Source organism: Corvus cornix, chromosome 3 (genome assembly GCF_000738735.6).
Source record: "Corvus cornix cornix isolate S_Up_H32 chromosome 3, ASM73873v5, whole genome shotgun sequence".
In the NCBI taxonomy this organism is placed as follows: Eukaryota; Metazoa; Chordata; class Aves; order Passeriformes; family Corvidae; genus Corvus; species Corvus cornix.
This window is the reverse complement of record NC_047056.1, coordinates 78,154,380-78,176,588: the sequence shown is the minus strand read 5'-3', so window position 1 is coordinate 78,176,588 and position 22,209 is coordinate 78,154,380. Positions and strand designations below refer to the sequence as shown.

At 42.2% G+C, this 22,209-nt stretch overlaps 1 protein-coding gene across 12 annotated transcripts in view; it reads left to right on the top strand.

The window, feature by feature from the left end:
* The window catches only part of ANKRD6 (ankyrin repeat domain 6), a 91,440-nt gene that overhangs the window by 56,561 nt on the left and 12,670 nt on the right, over positions 1-22,209 (top strand). For 9 of the 12 annotated variants that reach the window (XM_039568564.1, XM_039568561.1, XM_039568563.1 and 6 more), the window contains 5 exons: positions 8,201-8,299; positions 16,462-16,560; positions 17,064-17,162; positions 20,404-20,502; positions 21,413-21,511. In XM_039568564.1, coding sequence (XP_039424498.1) covers positions 8,201-8,299; positions 16,462-16,560; positions 17,064-17,162; positions 20,404-20,502; positions 21,413-21,511 — 495 coding nt within the window. Of the gene's footprint in view, positions 1-8,200; positions 8,300-10,611; positions 10,951-16,461; positions 16,561-17,063; positions 17,163-20,403; positions 20,503-21,412; positions 21,512-22,209 lie in introns of those variants that run through there. The other 3 variants (XM_010404205.4, XM_010404196.4, XM_010404256.4) reach the window with 2 other exon arrangements.

The window sequence follows — 22,209 nt, the reverse complement described above, 5'->3', positions numbered from 1 at the left end:
TTGCAAGAGCCCTGGGAACTAATGTAACTCTTCTAAACCATTGTCTGTGAAAATGCCCTCCTAGCTTTACCAACTTGAATGTGACTGAAGTTAGTGTTCAGATTTCCTTAAAGTTTGCATTTAATAGCTCATGCAAATTTGCAATATAGTGCACATGTTGTGTTTGTACCCTTTGCAGTGGGTGCAGCTGTGATGAACACTTCGTCCTTGGAAACATGGTGTGTTGACAGAGCGGAGCAACATTTTTCAAAGCATGCATTGACTTCTGAACACTGTGTGACCTGATGAATGCAGCAATTCATCACTGTCAAGAGAAGGCAGTTCAGGGCACCCATCTCCCTGGGTGAGGGGATGGGGAAAAGCCACCTCTTGTGGCAGGGTAAAGGGACACTGAAAGTGTTTCTTGCTGCTGAAGTCTCTTGGTGCAGCAGCCTCACTTATACCCAACATCGTCATTGATTTGTTCTGTGTAGTCCCTTAGTCAGTTTCAAACTTGGGGGTTGCAAATTGTGTTCCCCATACCTTTTCGATAAAGTCAGTCAAAGGATTTCTGCTTAGATACAAGAGAGTTCAAACTGATGCTCACCTATTCCTAATGCTCAGCATGTTATCAATAATACTGTCTTAGAAAAGATGAAATGTAATTGCCTGTTGCAAGAAGGTTTTATCAGCAAAAAACCTTAAAAAGAACTAGGTAAGTTAAGTCTTTAGAACTGTAACATAAAATTTGGGGTGTGCTGTTTTGATGAACTGTTTTTCTCCATCCTATCTATTTTTATTTGTGTTTCCATATTGGTTTTGAACATTCCATATATATGGGAGCTAGTATTTGCAGATAGAAAGCACATTTGGTAAAAAGAGGAAAAGACAGAATAATTATCTGTCAGTGACAGTTGTTTTCAGTCCCTTCACAGTGTTTGAGATGTAGATAATATTTATTTTGAAAGCTGGAGTGATCCAAGGACAACCTGTGTTTGTAAGTTTTGTTTGCCAAAATAACTATCCTCTTGTTGGTAGATAAAAAGCACAGATGTAGTAAGCGTGAATAGTCTCATGTAGATGCCTGTTTGGATCTGTTGTCCAAGCATCTCTGTAGCTGATGAACAGCTATTAAAGGTAGTCAGTAATAGACCAGGAAATACTGACTTACACATACCTGGATGGTAGCTCAGGGTTTTGTGGTTGTGTTTTCTTTTGTTTGGTTTTTTTTTTTCCTTGTTTTTTTGATTTTTTTAGGATGATGAGCTTTGAGGCTGCTGAGGGACCTCTGCTAATTACAATAAGAAACAAACAGTGTAGATTTGACTTTGAAACACAAAATCAGGTTAATTTGATATAATGCAGATTTCCTAGAGTTGACAGGTTTTTGTTTCCTATATGACATAAGTGGCTCCCTTGCTTTGTTGTTCTACCCTGTGTGGAAAATCAAAACAAAGCTCATTTGGCAGTGAAATCGCAGCCAGGTGCAATGTGCTGGAGTTTCTGTTGGAGAGATGTGCTTGCCAACCATGCTGGAGAGCTGTGGGCTCTGAGGCCATCCCTGTAGCTCACCTGGTACTACAGCATTGTAGCTATTCTTTCCTAGAAGTTGTGGGTCATCCCTGTGGAGCCCAGAGAGGGAAGATGACAAAGGCTGTCCCTGTTGTCATGCTGGATGCATCCCAGCACACTGACAGACAGTACAGATGAGGTACTTGGGTAGCCTGGTGACAAGCCCTGCTCAGAAGAGATGAAGTCAGAGCTGCAAGACTGTGGAGGAGTGCACAGAGGAACAGAGTCTCTCAGAGCAGCAGCCAAGGCTGTACTATATACAGGGTGTTTTGGAGGCACACACACTCTTTCTTCTCCCATGCTGTGAGCCAGAGAGAGCTGAGCCCAGTGCGAACCAAGAGGTGTGAGACCAACCTGGTGCCCTCACCAAAGCCCATCTGTTCAGGCTCTGTAATGTCCTGTTCAGTTGTACACAGCATGGAGTTTGCATGGGGCTCTCAGCCAGCCAGCTGGCTGCATAGGGAGAGCATGTGCATAGTTACCTACAAAAGGCTGTATAAACATACCCTGGAAGAGCTTGGCTTGCTAAGCTGATGGCACACATAAGCTGGAAGGAGAAAGAGCTGTTTAAAGTTGAGGACAAGGTTGTCACAAGAGCAAGGATGTAGAAATTAGACTCAGGTATATTTGAACTGGAAATCTGAAGGGGTTTTTTAGCCATCACACCAACAGGTTCTTGTGGAGTCTTCCAATAAGCAGAACAAGCACAAAATAAGAACAACTTTCAGGATAGGGGTTCTTAATTTTAGAAGGGAAATTAGATGGCAGGCGTCTTGTAGTGCAGTAAAATATACCAAGCTCTCAGGTAAGTTGAAACTCAGAACCCTCTTCTCCCCCAAGATAAAAGTCATTGCACAATGAAGCATAAAAATAAATTTATCCATGTGCATGCCTTAGTTCTGTTTTACATGTATGTCTTCTGCTTTTATTAGTAGTTTTCAGTTTGTTCTGTCTCATTATAAATTATAGAGGTTTGCTTCCAAAAAAAAAAAAAAAAGGATTTGATACTTGTCAAGCAAACTTCTGCTGAATTCTCTGGGTTTTATTGAAGGAAGACACATGGAAGCAAAGCTCTCTGGAGGGAAAGAAAAAGTTCCCATATCACAGTAGGCTTTAAATGTATTTCTGATCCGCATCTGTAAGCACAGACCAGTTGCTGTGAATAACACTGCAGAGCCACAGATTAAAGTGTACAGGATCTAGTGATAAATCTAGAGGTATTTATTCAAAAAGGATTAATTGAGCATAGCTCAAGAAAAATGAAGGATATTTTCTGTAACAAACCAAGTACTAGTAAATGCTTTATAGCCGACTTGTCCAGTTCTATTTTTGTCCTGTGTGGAAGGTCATATGATGTGGTTAATTGTTGCTTCAGTAAACAACAATTCAGCTGCAAAACAGTATTTCATTTTTGTCACTTCTGAGTAGATGATTTCAGAAAAAGGAGTAAGAATATGAAAGAAACAAAATCCAATGGAAAATACACATACCTGGGTGCTCACTTCAGCATTACGTTGAGGATGCACTTGTTTCATTTTGGCAGCATTACTAGCAAGGCATCTGTGCAGGTGAAGTCAATATGGAAACGTGCACCTCCTCTGACTCCAGTGAGGGACACTCGGGCTCGTTCCAGATTTGGGGCCTTTTAAAATATGTAAAGAGGAGCTGATGGCCCCTAGGTCACACCAGTGCCAGCAATCTGACATCAGGGAGCCCACAGTCAGAGAGGGCTGGTGGCACTGCGTGGCACATGCGTTGAGCACTTGTTGTGTTGCTGGACCTCTGCCACCAGCCACACGGGGTTGTGGCCTAGGGCAGGTGTGGTGCTCAGCAGAGGCTTTGTGGCTCTGCTCTTCTCAAAGAGTCCCTGCTTGGTCAGGGGCTCTGTTGCTGCTCTGCCTCTTATGACAAAGAGATCATTTCCATTTTTCTGCCTTTTTGTCTGACATTCTTCACAGGTGTGAAATGTGTAGCTGATTCCTTTATGAAATGGGGAATATAGCCTGAAAAACTGGTCATACCTACCAGCTGATCCAACACACAGGTGCCCTTATCAAGTACTTTGGTGAATAAGCTGCAAAAACTGGAAAACTAGGAACTTAAGCCTTTTCTTCCAAGCAAGAAAGCTGGTCCCTTCTTTCAGTCCTTTTGTAGTAGAGCTGTCTTTCAGTGAAATTATTGACAGCTGCATCTTTGGCACAAAAGCACTGGGACTTTTGCTGAGCTGATGTGCCTTGCTGTCCTCCCAGGATGTTGTTGTCCTTTTCCTGACATGGGGGTTTGCATGGCCAGGTTTTGGTAGTGGGAAGGGCTACAGGTATGGTTTCTGTGAGAAGCTGCCAAAAGCTTCCACACGTCTGGCAGAGCCACTGCCAGGTGGCTCCAAGATGGATGTGCTGCTGGTCAAGGCTGGCCCAGTCAGAAATGGTGGTAGCACCTCTGGGATAATATATTTAAAAAGGAAAAAAAAAAAGTTAAAGAGAAGATGTAATTACAGCCAGGGAACAGCAGTGAGAATATGTGAGAGAAACAGCTCTGCAGACACCTAGGTCAGTGGAGGAGGGGGAGGAGGTTCTTCAGATGCTGGAGGTGGGATTGCCCTGCAGCCTGTGGTGAAGACCATAGTGAGGCAGCTGTGCCCCTGCAGCCCATGGGGTTGCAGAGATCCAGCTGCAGCCTGTGGAAGCAGACCCATACCAGAGCAGGTGGATGCCTGAAAGAGGCCTGTGAATCCATGAGAAACTTGTGCTGGAGCAGGTTCCTGCATTAAGATCAAAGCTATAAAATTGAATTCTGCAGAGAGTGGATGATAATTCAGGAGAAAAGCCTCAAAGAAATGCAAAAGGTAGTGCATCTGTTTTGATTCAGTAATTGTTTGGTTTAACATTTGAACTAGTCATGTTATGAACACACCATATGGCAACACTTTTGTAATGCTAGGGTACTTTAAGTCTCAACTTCAGAGCATGTTGAGTTCTTTAAAGCAGTCTCTCTTTTTCTTCTTTTTTAAGCTAAGGCAGAAACAAAAAAGAAATGTATTTTGGTGCTTTCACATTTTTGCACTCCTTCAGTTTGAAAAGCTGTTTGTGTCTGTTTTAAACAATAAATAAAGATAAATTAAAAGGGACTAACACACACTTAGGAACTTGCTGAGTGCCTATTGAGGTCAATGAGAAGCTTTCTGCTGACTTGAGCGAGCAGATTATTCATGGAGAACAGTCTAACAAATCAGCAGTGTGAACAATGTGACAGGACTTGGATTTTGCTTTCAGGCTTTCCAATAAAATGTGGACAGGCATGTTTTTTATGAGTGCAGAATGGATGAATAAATAACAGTCCTTGTGCATCACAAGAGCAGGGTGCGATGGAGAACTGAATGTACCTGCATAAAAGTACCTACATATGTAAACACAAGGAAAGATCATGGAGCTTATGGTGCTAAGGCCCCCCTGTATGGATTTGGTTGTGGAGTGCATGTACATTGGCAGCGATGCTAAGAGAATTCTGCTTTTAAGTGGTGTGTATCGACAGCTGCCTGTCAGTGTCTGGAAGTTAGAGCATGGATTGAATGCAAACAAAAACCTACCCTTGCATTTTACTGCTGAAGTTCATGTGGCTGTTTACGGTGCTGGGCTGCCACCCGATACACCCCACAGCTACAGCAGTGTTTCACGGTGGCTGGAAGTTGCAGTCCAATAGGTCCCATTTATTTTGTCAGTAAGTCCATGACACAGGACCATTTGTATGATTTGTTGCCTCTTGAAGCAATTGTTTACATTTGAATAGAAGTCCAAATTGCCTTTTTTTTTTTTTCATATGAATGACTGCTTTATTGGTTCATTAATCCCAAGATGTAGCAGTCTCTCATTTGTATTTGTAATAACCCCCAAATCATTGCAGTTCATATTTGGCAATGCTCACAAGCTTCTAAGTCAGTACTCTCCAGAACAGTCCCTGGGTTTGGTGTTGTGTCCTTGAAGTGAGCATGTAGGAGATGCTCTGGCTTGTATGTTTTCTTTCCTGCTAGGACCCTTGTGTGTATTCAGATAAACCCCCTCTTTGCTGCTGCATTGAGTGCAGAATGTCTTTATGGAGGAGACACACAGAGGAAGTTTTGTCTGTCTGTGTTCATGTCTCTGCCCCCTATATATTTTGGGTAGGATGAATTGCTGTAAGAGAAAAAGTTTGTGGGCTGTTGGTTTGACTTACAGACATGAAGGCAAAAGCAGCCCTGACTACTGCTGCTGTGGCATGGACTCGTTCAGTGTTTCTCTCCAAAGCTTGCTGTGCGCCAAGTTGGTTATCACAACATGAGGGGCACCCAAACTGCCTTGTCTCTTCCTCCCTGTTTGTTCTAGATTGGAGTGTGCATGTGTATGTACATCCATACCTCCGTGTGTGTGTATGTGTGTGGGGATTTGATGTTTGTCCAGTGTTTCCTTGCCTGCACTGGAACAGTGTCCAGCTGTACTGCCCACCTCTACTCTCATTTGGATGTTGCTGGGAAGAAAAAGAAAATCTGGCATTGCTGGTTCTTGCAGGGCTGTGATTAATCTTGAGATGATCAGTACTCTTCCAAAAGCCTGATCCTCTAATCAATGTAATATGCTGGAATTGATCCTCCTTCCCAGTCTCCTCTCCTGGCTAATGTCATAGTTTTTGTTTGTCGTGTCCCTTTAAAGTAGGAAGAACTCAAGGACTGTATGTGTGCAGAAAGTCTGGTTCCTGAAGTCTCTCTTTAGACTTTCCGGTAGGTGAGATGCCTCTGAACCTATGTTTCTGGATAGAGAATCTGAAACACACAAACACTCTGGAGTAAAAATGATCCTTTAGTCTTTCAGTTCAACCATGCCAGCAATTGCCCAGGAAGGTGTGTTGGGTGAAGAAAATATGTTCCTTGTATTCAAATAAACTCCTATTCTGCTTTCATAGCTTACTTTTAACATAGTACCTTTAACTGCATGTCAGCATTTTTTCAGTGGTTAGAGCTGGTTATCTTATCAGAAAGTTTCCCTGCTGGAATATATATTCATGTTGTTGACACTTTAGTTTTAAAGCACATGAGCTGGCTTCAAGTTGGGTTTGTTTGGGATTTTTCCTTCTCCATGCACAGATTGCTATAAATTGTTTTCATGGTGTATTAATAACCTGGGAAGTGAGATAGATGCCTGGATTGGGTGATTTACTTATTGGCATTAAGGAATGTAGAAAGTCAGGACCTGTAAATCTGAGTGTGCTGGAGCACATGCTCATAATCCAGACGTATTGTTCATGGTCGGGAGTGATTTGCCAGTTTGGTATTTTTTTTAATTTTATTTTGTTCTTTTTTTTTTTCCTTTCTTTCTTTTTTTCTTTTTATCCCTGCGTTGCCTGGGGATTTTATGCCTCCTGCTGTTGAGTTAGCTGGAACAGCAATATAGCCCTGGCTCTCCTCCAGGCTCATGGAGAAGGAAGTGTGGTCAGTGTAGCTCAGTGCCCTTCGATCCAGGGACAGGATTTTAGGCACCTGTGGCCAGATTGAGCCAGAGGCATCCAGGCAGGAGCCTGGATGGTGCCCAGGGGCAGTGGTGGCAACAAAAATGAGCCCTTCCTATGCCTTTAGCAGGGCAAGAATGGAAGTTTTTCATGTGGGAATGTACTGCTGCTGCCAGCAAGGGACAACATATGGGTTTTGAGAGGCTCAAGTGTCATACTGTGGGTGAGGATTTTGTCCTCAGATCTGCCCCTTTAAGTCAATAATGTAGGACAATTAATCAACACTTAATGTTTCCGAAGCTCAGCACAACTAACCAGTAATGGCACAGACATTTTGCCTTCAGCCATTCTGTTGAATTCCAACTGTGTTTTTCCTTTTTGCTCTCAGGAGCCTGAGTTAACAAGGCTTTACCAGCTATGGGGGGTATGGGGTTTGCTATATGAAAACAATTTTGTCTTGAGCTTGGTTTATTATTTACTTGAAGTAGTTTTCTTACTGAAGGAGTTGCTTAAAATCTTGGAGAGCCAATGGTTGCCTTCTGTGTACTTCAAGCCACTAGTCAGACAGCTATTGAAGTGTTTGCCCCTTCTGTGCTTGAAGTATTAGGGCTGTTTATCTTCCTTTGCAGGGTAGATCATTGGGTGGAAAAATAGACAATAGCACCAGTAGTGAAGGAATAGATATATAATAGATACAGGTGAAGAGTAATGTGACTTTTAATGTGATCCTCGCAAAATGCCTGGTGGAGAAAACAGCATTCTTTGTGATGATACCTTGTGAATTTAGCAATTGCTGGAATCAGCAATTGGCTGTACAGAGGGAAGGTGACAGCAGTTGACAGTTCTGTGCTCCAGAGGGACAGAAACAAAATGGTCATGAATTCTGCTCAGGCTTGGACACAGAGCCAGATCTGAATTTGTAAGGAAGTACCCTTATGTGAATATAATATCCCTTTCGTAGAGTGTCATTGGGATAAACTGAAATGTTGCAGAAGGTGGAGGAGAAGTTTGCAGCTTTCACAAAACCAAGGTAAAGCCTTTGTCACACTAATACATGTCAGTTGATACTATTGCAGGTTTCAGAGAGTGAGGTACAAGCAGGAGAATGATGACTATTCAACTACCATGCATAAAAATTCATCTTAAGGTATTATTATTTTCTTCTCATTCATAGCATGGCCGGACCCCCCTGCATCTTGCTGCCCACAAGGGTCATCTCCACGTTGTCCAGGTTTTGTTGAAGGCAGGTTGTGACCTCGATATTCAGGATGATGTAAGTAGATACAACCTTCTAACTTGGGGTGGAGGGGAAAAGGTGATTTGCAAATAACAGTAGACCGTCACTTCTTTGAAGTAGGATTAAATGACAACAAAATCTCTCTCTCTACTTTCCAATTCAGAGATGTAACCTCTAATTTGGAGATGCAAAAGTGTATGGGAAAAAATGTAAAATGTGGTGGTTTTCAGTGAATAGCTTGGTCCTCTTGTTCAAGCTGCAGAGCTTTATAAGAGCTCTGCTTGTGCCAGGTGGGTGTGAGAGCCATCATCTGCTGTTTCTTGTAGAAATGCACTAGGAGTTCATTGTGGGAACCCGCTGGAGGACATCAGGTAGGGGACACAGCCCGTTGTGATGTTTGCCTGAACTGGGAGATGCTTTTTGAGTAGACACACCCCTCAGCATCTAGAACAGCTGCCCGTAGCACAGTGCTGTGCCATGGGATGGCACCATGCTTCATGTGGGGGTGGTCACATCTCTGAGGTTGTTGTGTGGTGGGGCATCAGCACAAAAAAGCTTTGAATTTACCAAATGGTAGTTTGTCTTCATTTGGTAAAATATGTAAGTTACTGGAATTTCTTGGGTTTCTATAAGAGTTGTTCTAATCTTGGACTGGGCTTTAAGGCACTTTGGAGTGACAGGTAACATGGAATTAGTTCCCTCACTCTGGTGAAAAAAGGTGTAGGCTGAAATGTGCAACAGCAGTTAAATAAGCATGATTTCTTCAAATTAATCGCTAACTTCTGATGGCACACTGGAAGAAGTTGAGGAAGGGTTGCTTTTGTTCCCCCTGTAATATATAAGGTGGAGAGTCTTCACAGGCCATAGAGGTCCAGAGGTGTTAGTAGAGGTACGTGTATGACTGTTAGGACACTGGAAATGTCTAGGTGCCTTTTGAAAATGCCCTTGGGCATTTGTTTGCATCTAGAGAGTTAAATGTCTATAGCAATTGGAAAACTGTTTTTTTCTCTGCATGAGTAGCTGATTCCCTGTGAGACAAGAGCAGTCTGTCTGCCTGACAAGCTTGGGGCTGGAGTACTGATGTGGCCAGCTTTCTACAGGGAAACTTAATTTTCCACGTAGAAAATTTGCTTCCTGTGCTCTTTATTCTTTCACTGTGCTCTTCTGTGAAATGGAGCAGATTTGCAAGTGGAATGGGAAAATCAGTTTATTCAGATGTATCCTGGGTATGCTTTTTGACTTCTCCCAGCAGAAATGATTCATTAGATATTTAAGACAAAACTGCAGATACTTTACAAATACAGCCAGTTTTCCTGAGAAAAGAAAACTGCTGCTCTAAGAAAGCAAGAGCTTCCACTGATTTGGTCAAATTTGGTTTCTGTGGAAACTGTTTTTTGAATAAGTCTGGTTCATTTGTTTTAAGCCTCTAGGAATAAAATCTAGGCTGTTTATATGTAAACATGATAGCCATGATGGAAAAACAGTAAAGCAGTGTTCAGCATCATTTCAGTTCAGTGAAAAGTCTTGCTTGTAGAAATGCTCAGCTCATAGAAGACATGTTGTCTTGTGAGCTTCTCAGAGGCTTTGTTCACGACAATTGGATAGTTCCTCTAAATGTGGTGATTAATGTGAGCAGAGTAGATGCATAGATACTGCTTCTTTAAAATGTATTTTGATGTGTAGCTTTGTACTTAGTAGAACTAGTAATTTGGTTGGGATTGAGGGGAGCCTCAGGAGTTGCTGAATCTCAAAGGATATGTTTGGATTTGTCTTGTAGGAGGAGGAAGGCTAAAACTCCAAATGAAGATTTTTGCTTGTGATAGGTATTAACTAAAATATTTCTGCTTTCCTTTTACATAGGTCTTCAAAGAAGGTTCTCTGCTTATGGCTTCTCCTTGTATAATCCATTTTACAGTTTATGCCCCACAAAATATGTTTGTAGTCTCTTTTAGTTGCAATCTATTGATTATACCTTCTGTCACTTTTACTGTGTACTTATGTGGCAGTGAAGGCATCTTAGTCTCAAGTGTTGATTAACATCTGTATGCTTCATTGCTGTTTTTCAGCAGGTTCAGATATGAAAATGCCTGTGTGTGGAGTATTATATTTCATTGAAAAGCAAATTATTTTGTTGATCTTGGTCTATGGCATTGTTGCGATAGCACACAAAAATCCAAAAAGATGACCTACATTTTATTTTTCCAAATAACAAGAGAAACCTAAACACTTTATTTTGGAGTTTTGATCAAATTCAAGACTTAAGTTTTAATTTGCCAGATGATAAGTAGAAACTTAAAAGCTGCTAAATGTTGTGGAGAGATTAAAATGCTCCCTTTCATGTTCTACAGATATATTCCCTAAACACGGTAAGAGCCTTAAGAATTAGTTGAAGAATGACCTCCAGTGGCCTGGAGTGGGATTATTACGAGTTTCAGCCGGTGGAGTCCAGCTCTGTAGAATACGCCACTCCGGGAGCTGACTCTTTCCTTCTCCCTGCCAATACTGACAACTCTTACTGGGATCCCAATGCCATCTCTGAATGGTCAATGAGTGTCCATACAGCACAAACCTCAGAAATAGTCCAGGAGAAAATTGTCCCGGTGAAGGAAATCAAGGATGAAAAAAATAAGAGAAACCAGAAGAGAAAGGCTAGGAAGGAACCTAGAAGATCAGAAAGAGAGAAGGAGGTTAGAACTCTCTTGCATCAGCCCTGCCCTGCGCCTGACGCCTGCTGCGTGCATGCTGCGAATCCTGGTGCGGCGCTCCGGCGTGGCCGAGCTCCCTGCGCTGCATGGCTGCATGGCCCGCTTGGCGCTCCCTGCTCTGCATCCAGTCCCCTGCCCTGTCTGCACCCTTGAAAATCTAACTGGGAAAACAAGCTGATTTAAAACAAAGGCTAGAGATCCTGAAATTTCCCTTCTGGAAGCTCCAGTTTAAGAAGCAGAAAATTAGTTTCAAATGGAACAATAGCCCAGGGTTCATAACCATTTCTAGCTGAATGAAAATATGCAAAGGGGCTTATTCCTGTGGTCCCATTTCATATAAGCTGTAATTTGTTTTGTTCATGATTATTTTTCATGCCTTGATCACTTCTGCTGGACATGCATCATCATCATTTATTGTGCAGAGTGAAGTTGTTCTTAACGGTGTTTCATGACTGCCTCTCTGTAGCAAAAGGGGAGGAGAGCAGCACAGAGACATTGAGAAACATGAGAGCTTATTCAGTTCCCTTTGTGTACAGCTGCTTCAGGATATCCACATATGCTTGTATGCTCCTGCAAGTATTTAACACTTGGTTATATTTTAACTTCAGAATATTTTGATTCTGCTGTGAATTTAGTGGCTTGATTTTATATTACATGACTTTACAAGCACCATTCAGCACTTTGTATCAGGGATTGAAGCCATGAGTTTTTCCTGGTTATTTTGGTTGGTTGTTTTTTTGGTTGGCCGAAGATGTGGATGCTCCATCCCTGGAAGTGTTCAAAGCCAGGCTGGATGGAGCAACCTGGTCTAGTGGAAGGTGTCCCTGCCCATGGCAGGGGAGTTGGAACTAGGTGATCTTTAGGGTTCCTTCCAACCCAAACCATTCTATGATCTTGGTTCAATTTGCCTGTAGCAAGATAGTCTGTTGATTTCTGCAAACATAGAAGTGAAGAGGCAAAGTGTGACATGGGAGAAGGGCTTTAAAGGAGATTGTACAACTGTTGGATGCTCTGGAGAATAGGAATGTGCAGGAAAAAATGGGGTTATAGGTTGGGTTTTTTTTAATCAGATAAAGGAAAAAGTAACATGTATTACAAACTAATGTAAACCAAATCTCATTAATTTGGGTCTGTAGAGTCTATAATAGAGACTCCAGTAACCCAGGAGAGCTGTCAGGAGTCTACCTGAGACTGTGTTGGAAGTCACTTGTGTTGTTTCCTTCCACTTGGGGTGAACTTTGGATGTAAACAGATGCCTGCCCAATTTCCAAGTGCCTGTTCCCAGTGGTTGCATCCACTGTTCTAAGATAGCGCATGAGGAAGCTCAGGGAGATAGTTGCAAACACCAGGACACTGAGCAAATTCCACCAGCAGTGCCAACAGAGAAGTGCTAAACAAAGGGTAATGCTGAAGTCCATGGGGAAAAATCAAGATGTAGGTGTCTGCCTTTCTTCAGGACTCCCAGCCTGTAAGCCTCTCCTGGAAGCAGGTGTTTAAGCCCTCTGTAGAGAGCATGGTTTCCCCCTCTGGAAATGTACCCGCTGCTCTGCAGGAGCCCAGTTACAGGTAGAGCTCTCAAATGTGCAGTCCTGCATCCTCTGCATCAGGGGATGCAGATTTCTATCCCAGTCTCCCAGTGTCAGCCTCTTACTATCCCAGTGAATACCGAGATTTTTTTCCTAGAAGTGGAGAACTTTCAATACTGCAGTGCTATCATGGCAGGACGACCTGGGCCAGTACCACTACCTCTGGGCTACTCTGGAAGAGCCAGTGGCCACTTCCTTTGCTGGCTTGATTTTGAAGGGTTGCAACTATACTGGCAACATGTGTGGAGCTTCTTCCATCAAGCATGTGACAAGGGCACTCACAGGGGCAGAGGGAGGAGGGGAGCTGCCTGCATTAGGGCTGTGCAGGGCCAGGGTGTGCTGTGCCACCGTGACACAGTGCCCTGTACCCACCCACCTTGCAAGCTGACATGTCCAGGATGTGGACACGTTGGAGTGGAATCTCCTGAGTTTGAATTGCCTTCAGGGCTGGGCAGAGTCTGAGGAAGGGGGTTTAAGATTCACCAGTGTCGACCTTAGTGCCTTCCTTCTATTGAGCCTTTTTGGCTTTGGGCAGACTCTTGTTTCTATCAAGGTCGTGTTTCTGTGACACGGCACTGGAGTTGTCTCTCTTCATTGTTACTGATCTGCAGCCTCTTCCTAAGGCATAAATCTCTTGCAAATAGGATCATAAATTGTGCCCAACATAATAGTCTGGACAGTTAATACGCATTTACCAGTGTAATTGCTCTCTGAGCCTCTGGAACAGACCCCTAATGCTTTGCTAAAGGCGGAATTCTAGTGAGTGCTTTCAGAAATGGTTATTTTAGCAATTAATAAAAGGTACACAAGTCAGTGATTACACTGTCTGAAAATTCATGCTGTGAAAAAAACACAACTCATCTGTTTTCTCAGACTCCATGAAAGACAAGGCAGGGATTTGCTCCATTGCTGATGGGGAGGGAAGGCAGGTTAGTGTGCAGTGGTGCAGGCACTGTTACTTATAGGATGACTGTGCCCTCCCGTGGCTGGGTTGCTCAGTGGCTGTTACACAGAAGCCATCACAACCTGGTGGTTCAGCTTCCACAGCACTTTAAGCAGTTTAATGTTTGTGCTGAGGTATAAGGAAACAGTGGACCAGGTGCTGCCCTGTCCTGCTGGCTGAGGGATATGGTCATGGTAGGGACAGACCCTCACCAGGACTCTGACGTGTGCCCTCTCTTCACTGGGAGGTGCCTCAGTTGGTGAAACAAGGTTCGAGATACTCTTTGACACTCCCTGTTGCATGGATGAGGTATTTATTTTGTCCAGTCAGGGTGTGGGTTGGACCTTACTCTTGGATGCTCTTGTAGGGAAGATGTCAGCACCAAAGTCCATACCTTGGGCAGGAAGTACCTGAGCCTGCCATTTGTGGGACTTGTGTCCCTTCACCTATGTAGGCTTCCGTTTCAGAGACCAGAATATATTTTAGGACAAAGCTTAGGCATGGCTGAAGCTGTCCCAGTACTGCTCTGTATTCCCAGTGTATGGCCCCCCAGCATACGGGTTGGGATTACCAAGGGAGACCTGGTCTCTCAGCAGTGAGGTGTGCTGCCCACTTTCCAAACAGACAAATGTCTTTGTTTTAAATTTAAATGAAATGCTGTTAGAAGTAGCTGTCATATCAACAAAGCCCCAAAAGCTGAATAGTCTTTGACCTCACTGTGGTTACTGTGATGGGGACAGGAACAAGCCTTGGTTTAAACTGTCCCAGTAAGAAGATCCTTAATTACAAACCAAATCCTGTACAGTCCCTTCCTGTCCCCAATTTGATCTTCTCCAGAGTAATTTTCCAGGCTGTAAAGCAGTAGGAACTAACCATTCATTGTTCAAATTCCATCCACTGCAGTGGCAGTTGCCATTTTGTTTTAGTCTGTTTTATAATATCTTTTGTAGGTTTGCTGGTGCATCAATACCACTTGGCCGGGGTAGGTTGGCAGATTACTTTCCACTTCATGATAGTCAGACAAAAAGACTTTTGCACTGTCCCACATGACTCACTACTGCAGTAACAGTAGCTGTGCCATTATCAAAAATCAGGTATCAAATTCTTTCTCAGTTTGTTGGTGAGCAGATTTCCATGTAGTCATAGTAACCGGTAACTATCTGACGTTTGTACTTGTGAGATGGTAAAATTTAGACATTTTCCATAACATTTTGGTTGTCTTTGAATTTGGAACAAATACATAAGTTCAGAGCACTTGCCATGCTGTCAATTTTCCAATACTTCTTGTTTTCCTGAAAGTCCCACTTCCTGGAAGCATTACTGTCTTTGTCTCTTAAAATACATTTTCAGTTGCAAAAAAAAAAGCAAAAATATGTAACCTCTAGAAACAAAAAAATTAGCAGGTTTTTAAAAAGCACCTTCAACACAATTTTTTAAAATCAACTTCATGATTATAAGCTAATTTAATGATTTACTGGTAGGGATTACTGAAAGGTTGTGGTTGGCAATGCTCATTTTTTTATAGATTAATAACTATTTTGGTGTCATTAGCACGAAAGCACCCCACCAAGAGCAATTTTTCAGTCAGCTGCTAATTGCCTTTGAGAACAAATTGTTCAAATACGCCAGTTATCCAAAGACTCTAGAACAGAAAATACAGAAATTCCTCTAGTTTTAGTATTTAATATAATATGCTACTATCTGATAACGAATTGTAGCAGAGAAATTTTGTATCTATTTAGGATTTGGCTTCCTGCAAGCTTCTTTTCTTTAGGACATGTGGCATATCTCTGCCCTGTGTGTGTTTGTGGTGACCATTATCTAGATAAGCAGAAATGGATGGGATTCCAAATCTGTTTATTCATCACAGAAAAGTCTGTGTGCAGCTTTGAAGCCTGTCTTTGTTCCTGGACTCAGGCTGTGCTTCAGCATTGATGGTTCAAAGCAACTTCAAAGGAAAGCCAAGACCAGTTGTTGTGGCAGCAGTGGAACTGCTACAGCTCATTTTCCCATTGATCCCTGTGTTACATCCCTATGCACTGCTTCATAAATCCTTCTCTAGCCCCTCTTTTATCAGGTTCTCACCAACATGTACATAAAAACGTATAGATAACCCCTGATGGGCAGGGACACTGGTTTAAGTCTGCCTAGTCTTCAGTTTCTGGAAGGATTGCAGAAAACTAACCTTGGGCTCTCTAGCTGAGCAAATGAGTTCAGCAGTTTTTAGAGAGGAGATAGATGGGCAGTCAGACAAGATGACCACATTGGTGTAATTTCTTTTAGAAAGCTGGCCTTAAAGGAAATAAACTGATGTAAGAGACTTGCTTGTTGCTGCTGCGTGGCGGGTCACTGAGAAATGAAAGTCCTTTGGACCTCAAGATTACTCAGTTGCTCGAGTGAAACAAGTGGATGGTCCTGCAGTTGTGGTCCTCATCGTAAAGTTGCCTCCACTCTTAGCACGAATGGGTAAATTCATCAGAGGTGCTGAAGAGACAGATCTCATGCTCCTTATCCTAAGCAGGGCTGATGGAGCAATCAGAGCCAGAACAGGAGAGCCTTATCCAGTTAGTGTAAGTGCTGGAGGATCATTATGATGAATTACAACAGCCTGTAATTCCCTTTAGTCCCCTACAGACACTGTTGACTATTAGACACATAGAGCCAAACGTCTTCAATTCACTGCCTTCTAATACTGCCATGTGTTTAGAATGCTTCAGCGCTGTATATGGGATTGTGATGACTTGCAAAATACTGTAAATGGTTTGTAGCTCTCTGATAGTTTCAATAACTTCATTAATCTTGGAAACTTCAATGGTAGTTGTTTATGGGGACTGTTTTCAAAGGCAGCTTGGATTTAAGCAGTATGTGTGTCAAAGGTGCAGCCCCTGTGTATGTTGTCTGCATTTGCATTGAGTCAAAATGAGGTGGGAATTGTACCAATTACAAATTTGCTTCTTTTTGCAGGGTGACCAGACAGCATTGCATCGGGCTGCTGTGGTAGGGAACACCGATATAATAGCAACTCTGATTCAAGAGGGCTGTGCTTTGGACAGACAAGACAAGGTAAAAGGCAAAGCAAAAGCCCTTGGGATGGCAGCCTTTGCAGTCAGTAATGTTAAGGTCTAAGAGAGAAAGTTACAGTTTATACTCCTTAGTAAGTGTCTGATGCTTTGAGAGTAATTGGAACAATTACACTGAGAAAAAGGCTGCACCTTCTCTTTAATACAAGTGACTGATTTAGTTATGCTTTTATATTAGGCTGATAGTTTTTGGTTTGAAAGTCTGTTCTCAGCTCATTAAGGGATGAATTAAAGGAATGTGCAACCATACTACGCCCTACACAAAACACTGCACAGTTCCCATGATTATCTCAGAAATTTGAGAATCCCAGGCTGTAAGTTTAATTTAGGAGTAAATATAACTAATTTCAAGTTCCAAACAAATAATATTTTTACCCTCTTCTAAAAGTAAAATAGAAAAGAAGCTAGTAGGAAATGAAAATATTTTTAAGAGAGTAGGTTGGTTATACAGCCCCTAACCTTCTACTCTGTGTGTGTGCTCTTCAGGATGGGAACACTGCTCTTCATGAAGCTTGCTGGCATGGATTCAGTCAGTCTGCCAAAGTGCTTGTTAAAGCAGGAGCCAACGTTCTTGCCAAGAACAAGGTGAGACCCATGGAAGAGGAGCTTTCAGTTCTGGTCTAAGGTGGCTGTTTCTCAGAACTGGAGATTTCTGGCCGTGGCATTTCTCAGCAGGTGGGGGACCAGCTCTTAGTGAGATTTTTTCTTCTTTTTCTTTTCATTTATCACGCCTGGATGGTTCATCCACAGGCATTAGGAAATTCATATTTTGGCAGCTGACGCAGGAGAAACTCAATAACGTGTTGAATGATACATTAATTACAGCTGAGGAACACTGCCATTCCTGTGGAAATCTCCATGGTGCTCTAATTTATACTGAGGAGATTCATTGTGATTGGTGTGATTTAAAATGGAAATGAATTGTACTAATAAGAAAATGGTATTGAAAATCTGTTTTTTTCCAGAAATTAAACAGCCAAAGGAATGTAAGCCACAGAGGGAAACAAAAAAAAGAGTACCTTTTGTTACTAAATTCTTACTAATATATTAGCATAGTCTCTTCCCAGAATCTTGTAATGAACCTGGATTATGTTCCTTTCGGTATTTATAAAACCTTGAGAGCTGTTTAGAGGAAAGAATAACAAAGTAAAGGGGTTTAGTTCCACTCTAATTGTTATAACTGAGGGGCACTTCAATTCAGTAATTCAGAAGTTAATGGAATAGTCCAGGAAATGGTGGTAGCAGCCCATGGTGTGAGCAGAGTCAGGGTTTGGATGGCTGTGCTGCTGGGTTGCTCAGATCACGCGGCTGGCACTGTGCCCTAGGTGACAGGGAGAGGGGCTTTGGGATGGCTTTAGGGGATGTCTGAGCATTTTTGGTAAATTTCTTTCTAAAACAGCAGCTGGAAGGGGCTGGGAAAGAAAGGAGACAGCTGGTCAAAGTCTAAGATTTTGAGTAAAAAGGCATGTTGCCTGGGCATAATGTTCCTGTATATGCACGTGTGTATATGTATATGCACTATAGAAGCATAGGTTTGTACAGTTGTGCTCTGCAATTACATCGTCTTCAATACTGTTTTATGTGTATCCCTTCTTTTATATTATTTCTACTACCAATTCTTATTTTCTGTAATTACTTTTGCTGTAATGCCCACCTAGATTTGTATCAAGGGTACTTCAGAGAACTTCTCATGCTTGACTATGAAGTCTTGTTGAAGCTATCCCTGGATATGCTTGTCTGTGTATAACCATGCACTTCTGTACAAAGGTGTGGGCTTAAGATGCAAGTCTGGTTATCCTGCATGCTTGGGTGCCTCAGGGAGTTAGAAGATTTCGCTTACAATCCAGTGTATGTCAGCTGGAGGCAACCTCTCTGGGAAAGTATGTGCACAAAATAGCTCAGCAGGGTTGATGGCTGAAATATGACTGGCAAACTTAAATACTACCTGAGCAACTCCTGTGCTAGTCTTTGATGTCTTACCCACACAGTCTTACCCTTTGCATTTCACTCTTTGGATGTTTTCTAATGGACAAGATATATTCTCAGGAGCTGCTGAAAAATGTGGGAATCCTGCATGCTTGTACGTGCTTTTTACCCTTTTGTTTTCAAGAAAAATGAAGAGCTTAAGTCTGCTTAATCCCAAAATGGTTTCTCTGTTCTCTCAGCTTTTTGTGTTACTGATGACAAGGCATTATCATTCTGACAGCTTTTCTGGCAGCCAGGGTTGAGTGCCATGTGCAGGAGCATCCCACAGGCTCTTGACTTACACCTAGACAATGTGTGATTTGGGATGGACGGGACAGATATGGGCTGCTAGATTTGCCAAATCTGTGAAGCAGCAGAAGATGGGAAGGATTTGACACTGTGTTTTGGGTAGCTGTATTCCTCCTGCACAGCAATCACCCTGGAGGTGCAGTTTATTTTAAGTTGGCTGAATAAAATCTCTTCTGCTGTGATAGATCATTCAGTGAGATCAGTTGTAGCCTTATTTTTAGATTCTCCATCAGTCTGTACATTTCAGTGAAGACTCCCAGACTGGTACAACTTGGACCCTCTCTCCCTCTCAGAAGTTGGTGTGAGATTTGTCACCCCATGGGAGATGAACCAGATGAGCCACTCTGTGAACTCTGACCCTTGGCACCGTGATTCTCCCAGAATTGAAGTCCTCATCTGCTGCACAGGACATCTGCCTCCCACCAGGACCAAGCTGCCAAACAGCAAATGATAAAGGCATTGCAGAGGCTTTTCAGAGATAAACCCGGGAGGGAAAAAATGAACACTTAAATGCAATTTAGCTGTGAAGAAAAATGTTCATGTCTGTCACAGCTTAGGGACTGCATTCAGGTCTGTAATATCGAAGTGAAGACCTAAGACCACATCTAAGACTTGGCCTTTTGTAATTCAAACCCTGCAGCTTTGATCTGTGTTTTGAAAGCAAGGGGGACAAATTAAAGGACATAATCAAGGTGAACAGGCAGCGCAGTAAGCCTGGTAAACCTTTTTACCTGAGGTGATTTAATTTCTAGCTCCCAATAGCCAAAAACCCTGAATGTTTTCAGGCCAACAAAAGCCAAATGCTGCCAGAAAAACTTGTCAGACCAAAAAAATCATTCACCACGTTAGAGAGGCAATACACAAGCCAACACTTCTTTGATTTCTATCCATTTCTGCACATTTTCTTCTTTGAGGAACCATAGCATGTGATTCTCTGGAGCTTGGGTGGCTTTTTGCCCTCCCTTCTCATCTTGGCTGGAGACTGGTGTGCCTCCTGAACATCAAAGCTTCTTGAGAGCCTAAAAGCTATATCCTGCCTGGTGGGAGCACCTACAGACCCAGCGAGACTTCGAGATGGTTTGTGTTATGAACATAAGGAGACAGGAGTTGTGACCCTGGTCTGCTGAATACCCTGCAGTAGTCATGGCTGGGATCAAAGATCCTGTGCCATGGCAATTTGGTTTTTTGTGTCTGTGCATGGGGGAAACCTGAAACACAAGAATTACAGTTCTTTGAATTAAATATTTAACACTGCTGTTTGAGACTAATGAATGAGACAGTTTTTAGAGTTCTTTCTTCCTGTAAACAGATTTGACCAATGCAGATATCATTAGACTGTCCTGTTTCTGCCTTTATTATGTCCCAGGTAAGCCATTGCCAGAATGAAGTGGGGATTTCACTGTCCGGGTTCATTCACCTCGTATCTTTGGGAAAATAACAGTTTCCCACCCTTAGGTGGATCTTTTTGTGCGAAGACCTGTGAGGTTTTATTTTTTAATATTTATGTCCAATTTCTAAATATGGCTTTTATATTTTCCTGTATTTCTCTAAGGCAGGTAACACACCTCTTCACCTGGCTTGCCAGAATAGCCATTCCCAGAGTACTCGTGTTTTGTTACTTGGAGGATCTCGAGCAGACCTCAAAAATAATGTGAGTTTTGGAAATAACATGTTCATTTTTGTGTGACTTTGTTTTAGCTATATTGCTTTAACTTGTAGAAATACTCAGAAAGGCTTTAAGCTATGATTTTTATTATAAATTATATTGAAAAAACCCCACTATCCAACCATTGTATTCATCATGCACAGGAATGCTTTTGGTAGGACTGAGCGATGCGCTACTTGTGCATCTCTTGAGCAGGGATAGAAGGAGCCAAATGGGGTTTTCCTGTTGCACAGACAGTGGTGAAAGGCTTCAGATCTGCAGATCACATATACTGTGTGTTAGTCTGTCAAATGAGGTAGATTCAAGGTGGCTTCAGTTCCAGACAGCTTTCCTTCTATTTTATAATGATTCTGGCATGATAAATAAAGAGATAAGCAATCTACAAAGGGAAGCCAAATGTTTTTGCCCTGCTTGATAACAAAATCGGCAGAGAAATGGAAACCTGTGGGGTTTTGGTACCCAGGCTCAGCTGCACAAGTGCCACCCTTCATGAAAATGCTGCTCAGGCCACCACTCATGTTTTCTACACTATGTGCAACCCTAAGGTGAGATTCCAAATTGCACTGGTTTGTGGTTCAGAAGAATAGATGTAATGGGAAAATATAACTAACTTGGGGTTTGTAGTGCCAGTAAAATAGCATTTATAATTCCAGTATTTCCCATCAGTGGTTAAAGAATTCATGTTCTCACCTTGCCTGACCTGAGCTCTTGCTAAACTTTCCCACCCATGATAGCAGATTTTGTACTGCAGAGAAGACAGCATTGCTGTTCTGTGGAGGTGTGTGGTGTTTACTGCTCTTTCTGATTTAGTAGGATTATTTCATCCCTGAACACCATGACAAATACAGGCTTTCTCACTGTGATTACATGCTCAGAGCTTTGTTTCTGTTTGCAGGCAGGAGATACCTGTCTGCATGTGGCTGCTCGTTATAATCACTTGCCCATCATTAGGGTGCTGCTCAGTGCTTTCTGTTCTGTCCATGAAAAGAACCAGGTCAGTGCATGAACCTCATTGTGACTCTGTGCCCTTTGCATACGGCCAGTTGTTGGGAAGAGGAATTCCTACTGAAGTAATCCCGCTTCACTCTGTGTGTTCCACTGTACCACCAAATGCCTAAGCTTTTAAGAACAGCCTTAAAGTAATGGCATATCAGTGGTTTATTATTTTGCCATCGCATTTGCATTATTTCTTTAAAGCATTGCTTATTTATGAGGTGATTTAATGATCTTATAGCCATTACAGAGACATTGTGAAGCACAACTCACTGACATTTAGATGCTACTAAAATGCGAATTCCTCTGGAATACTTTTCTTCACTGTGTTTTGCAGTAGAGGGAATTAAGAGGACATAAAAGTGAAGACAAAGTATGCTCTAAATTCAAACTAATGATCAGTCCAGACTAGGATTAATCAGGCATAGTTGTTTTATAGAGAAGTAATTGATTGCTGTACCTATAGCATAGCCTAATTGGGTAGTAGAAGGGAATGAAATTAGTACAGTAAAACGTGTTAAATCTGCTAAATAAACATATTATGTGGTGCTTAACCACGTTTTCTCATGTTCCTGGGAAATTTTCCATGTGTAGTTGAGGATCATAAAGATGTTTTCTGAACTGTACATTTAATGTTCTTTCTTCACTATGAGATATTACAGCAAAGAAAATGGGTTTCAGCATGTTAAATTTACTACG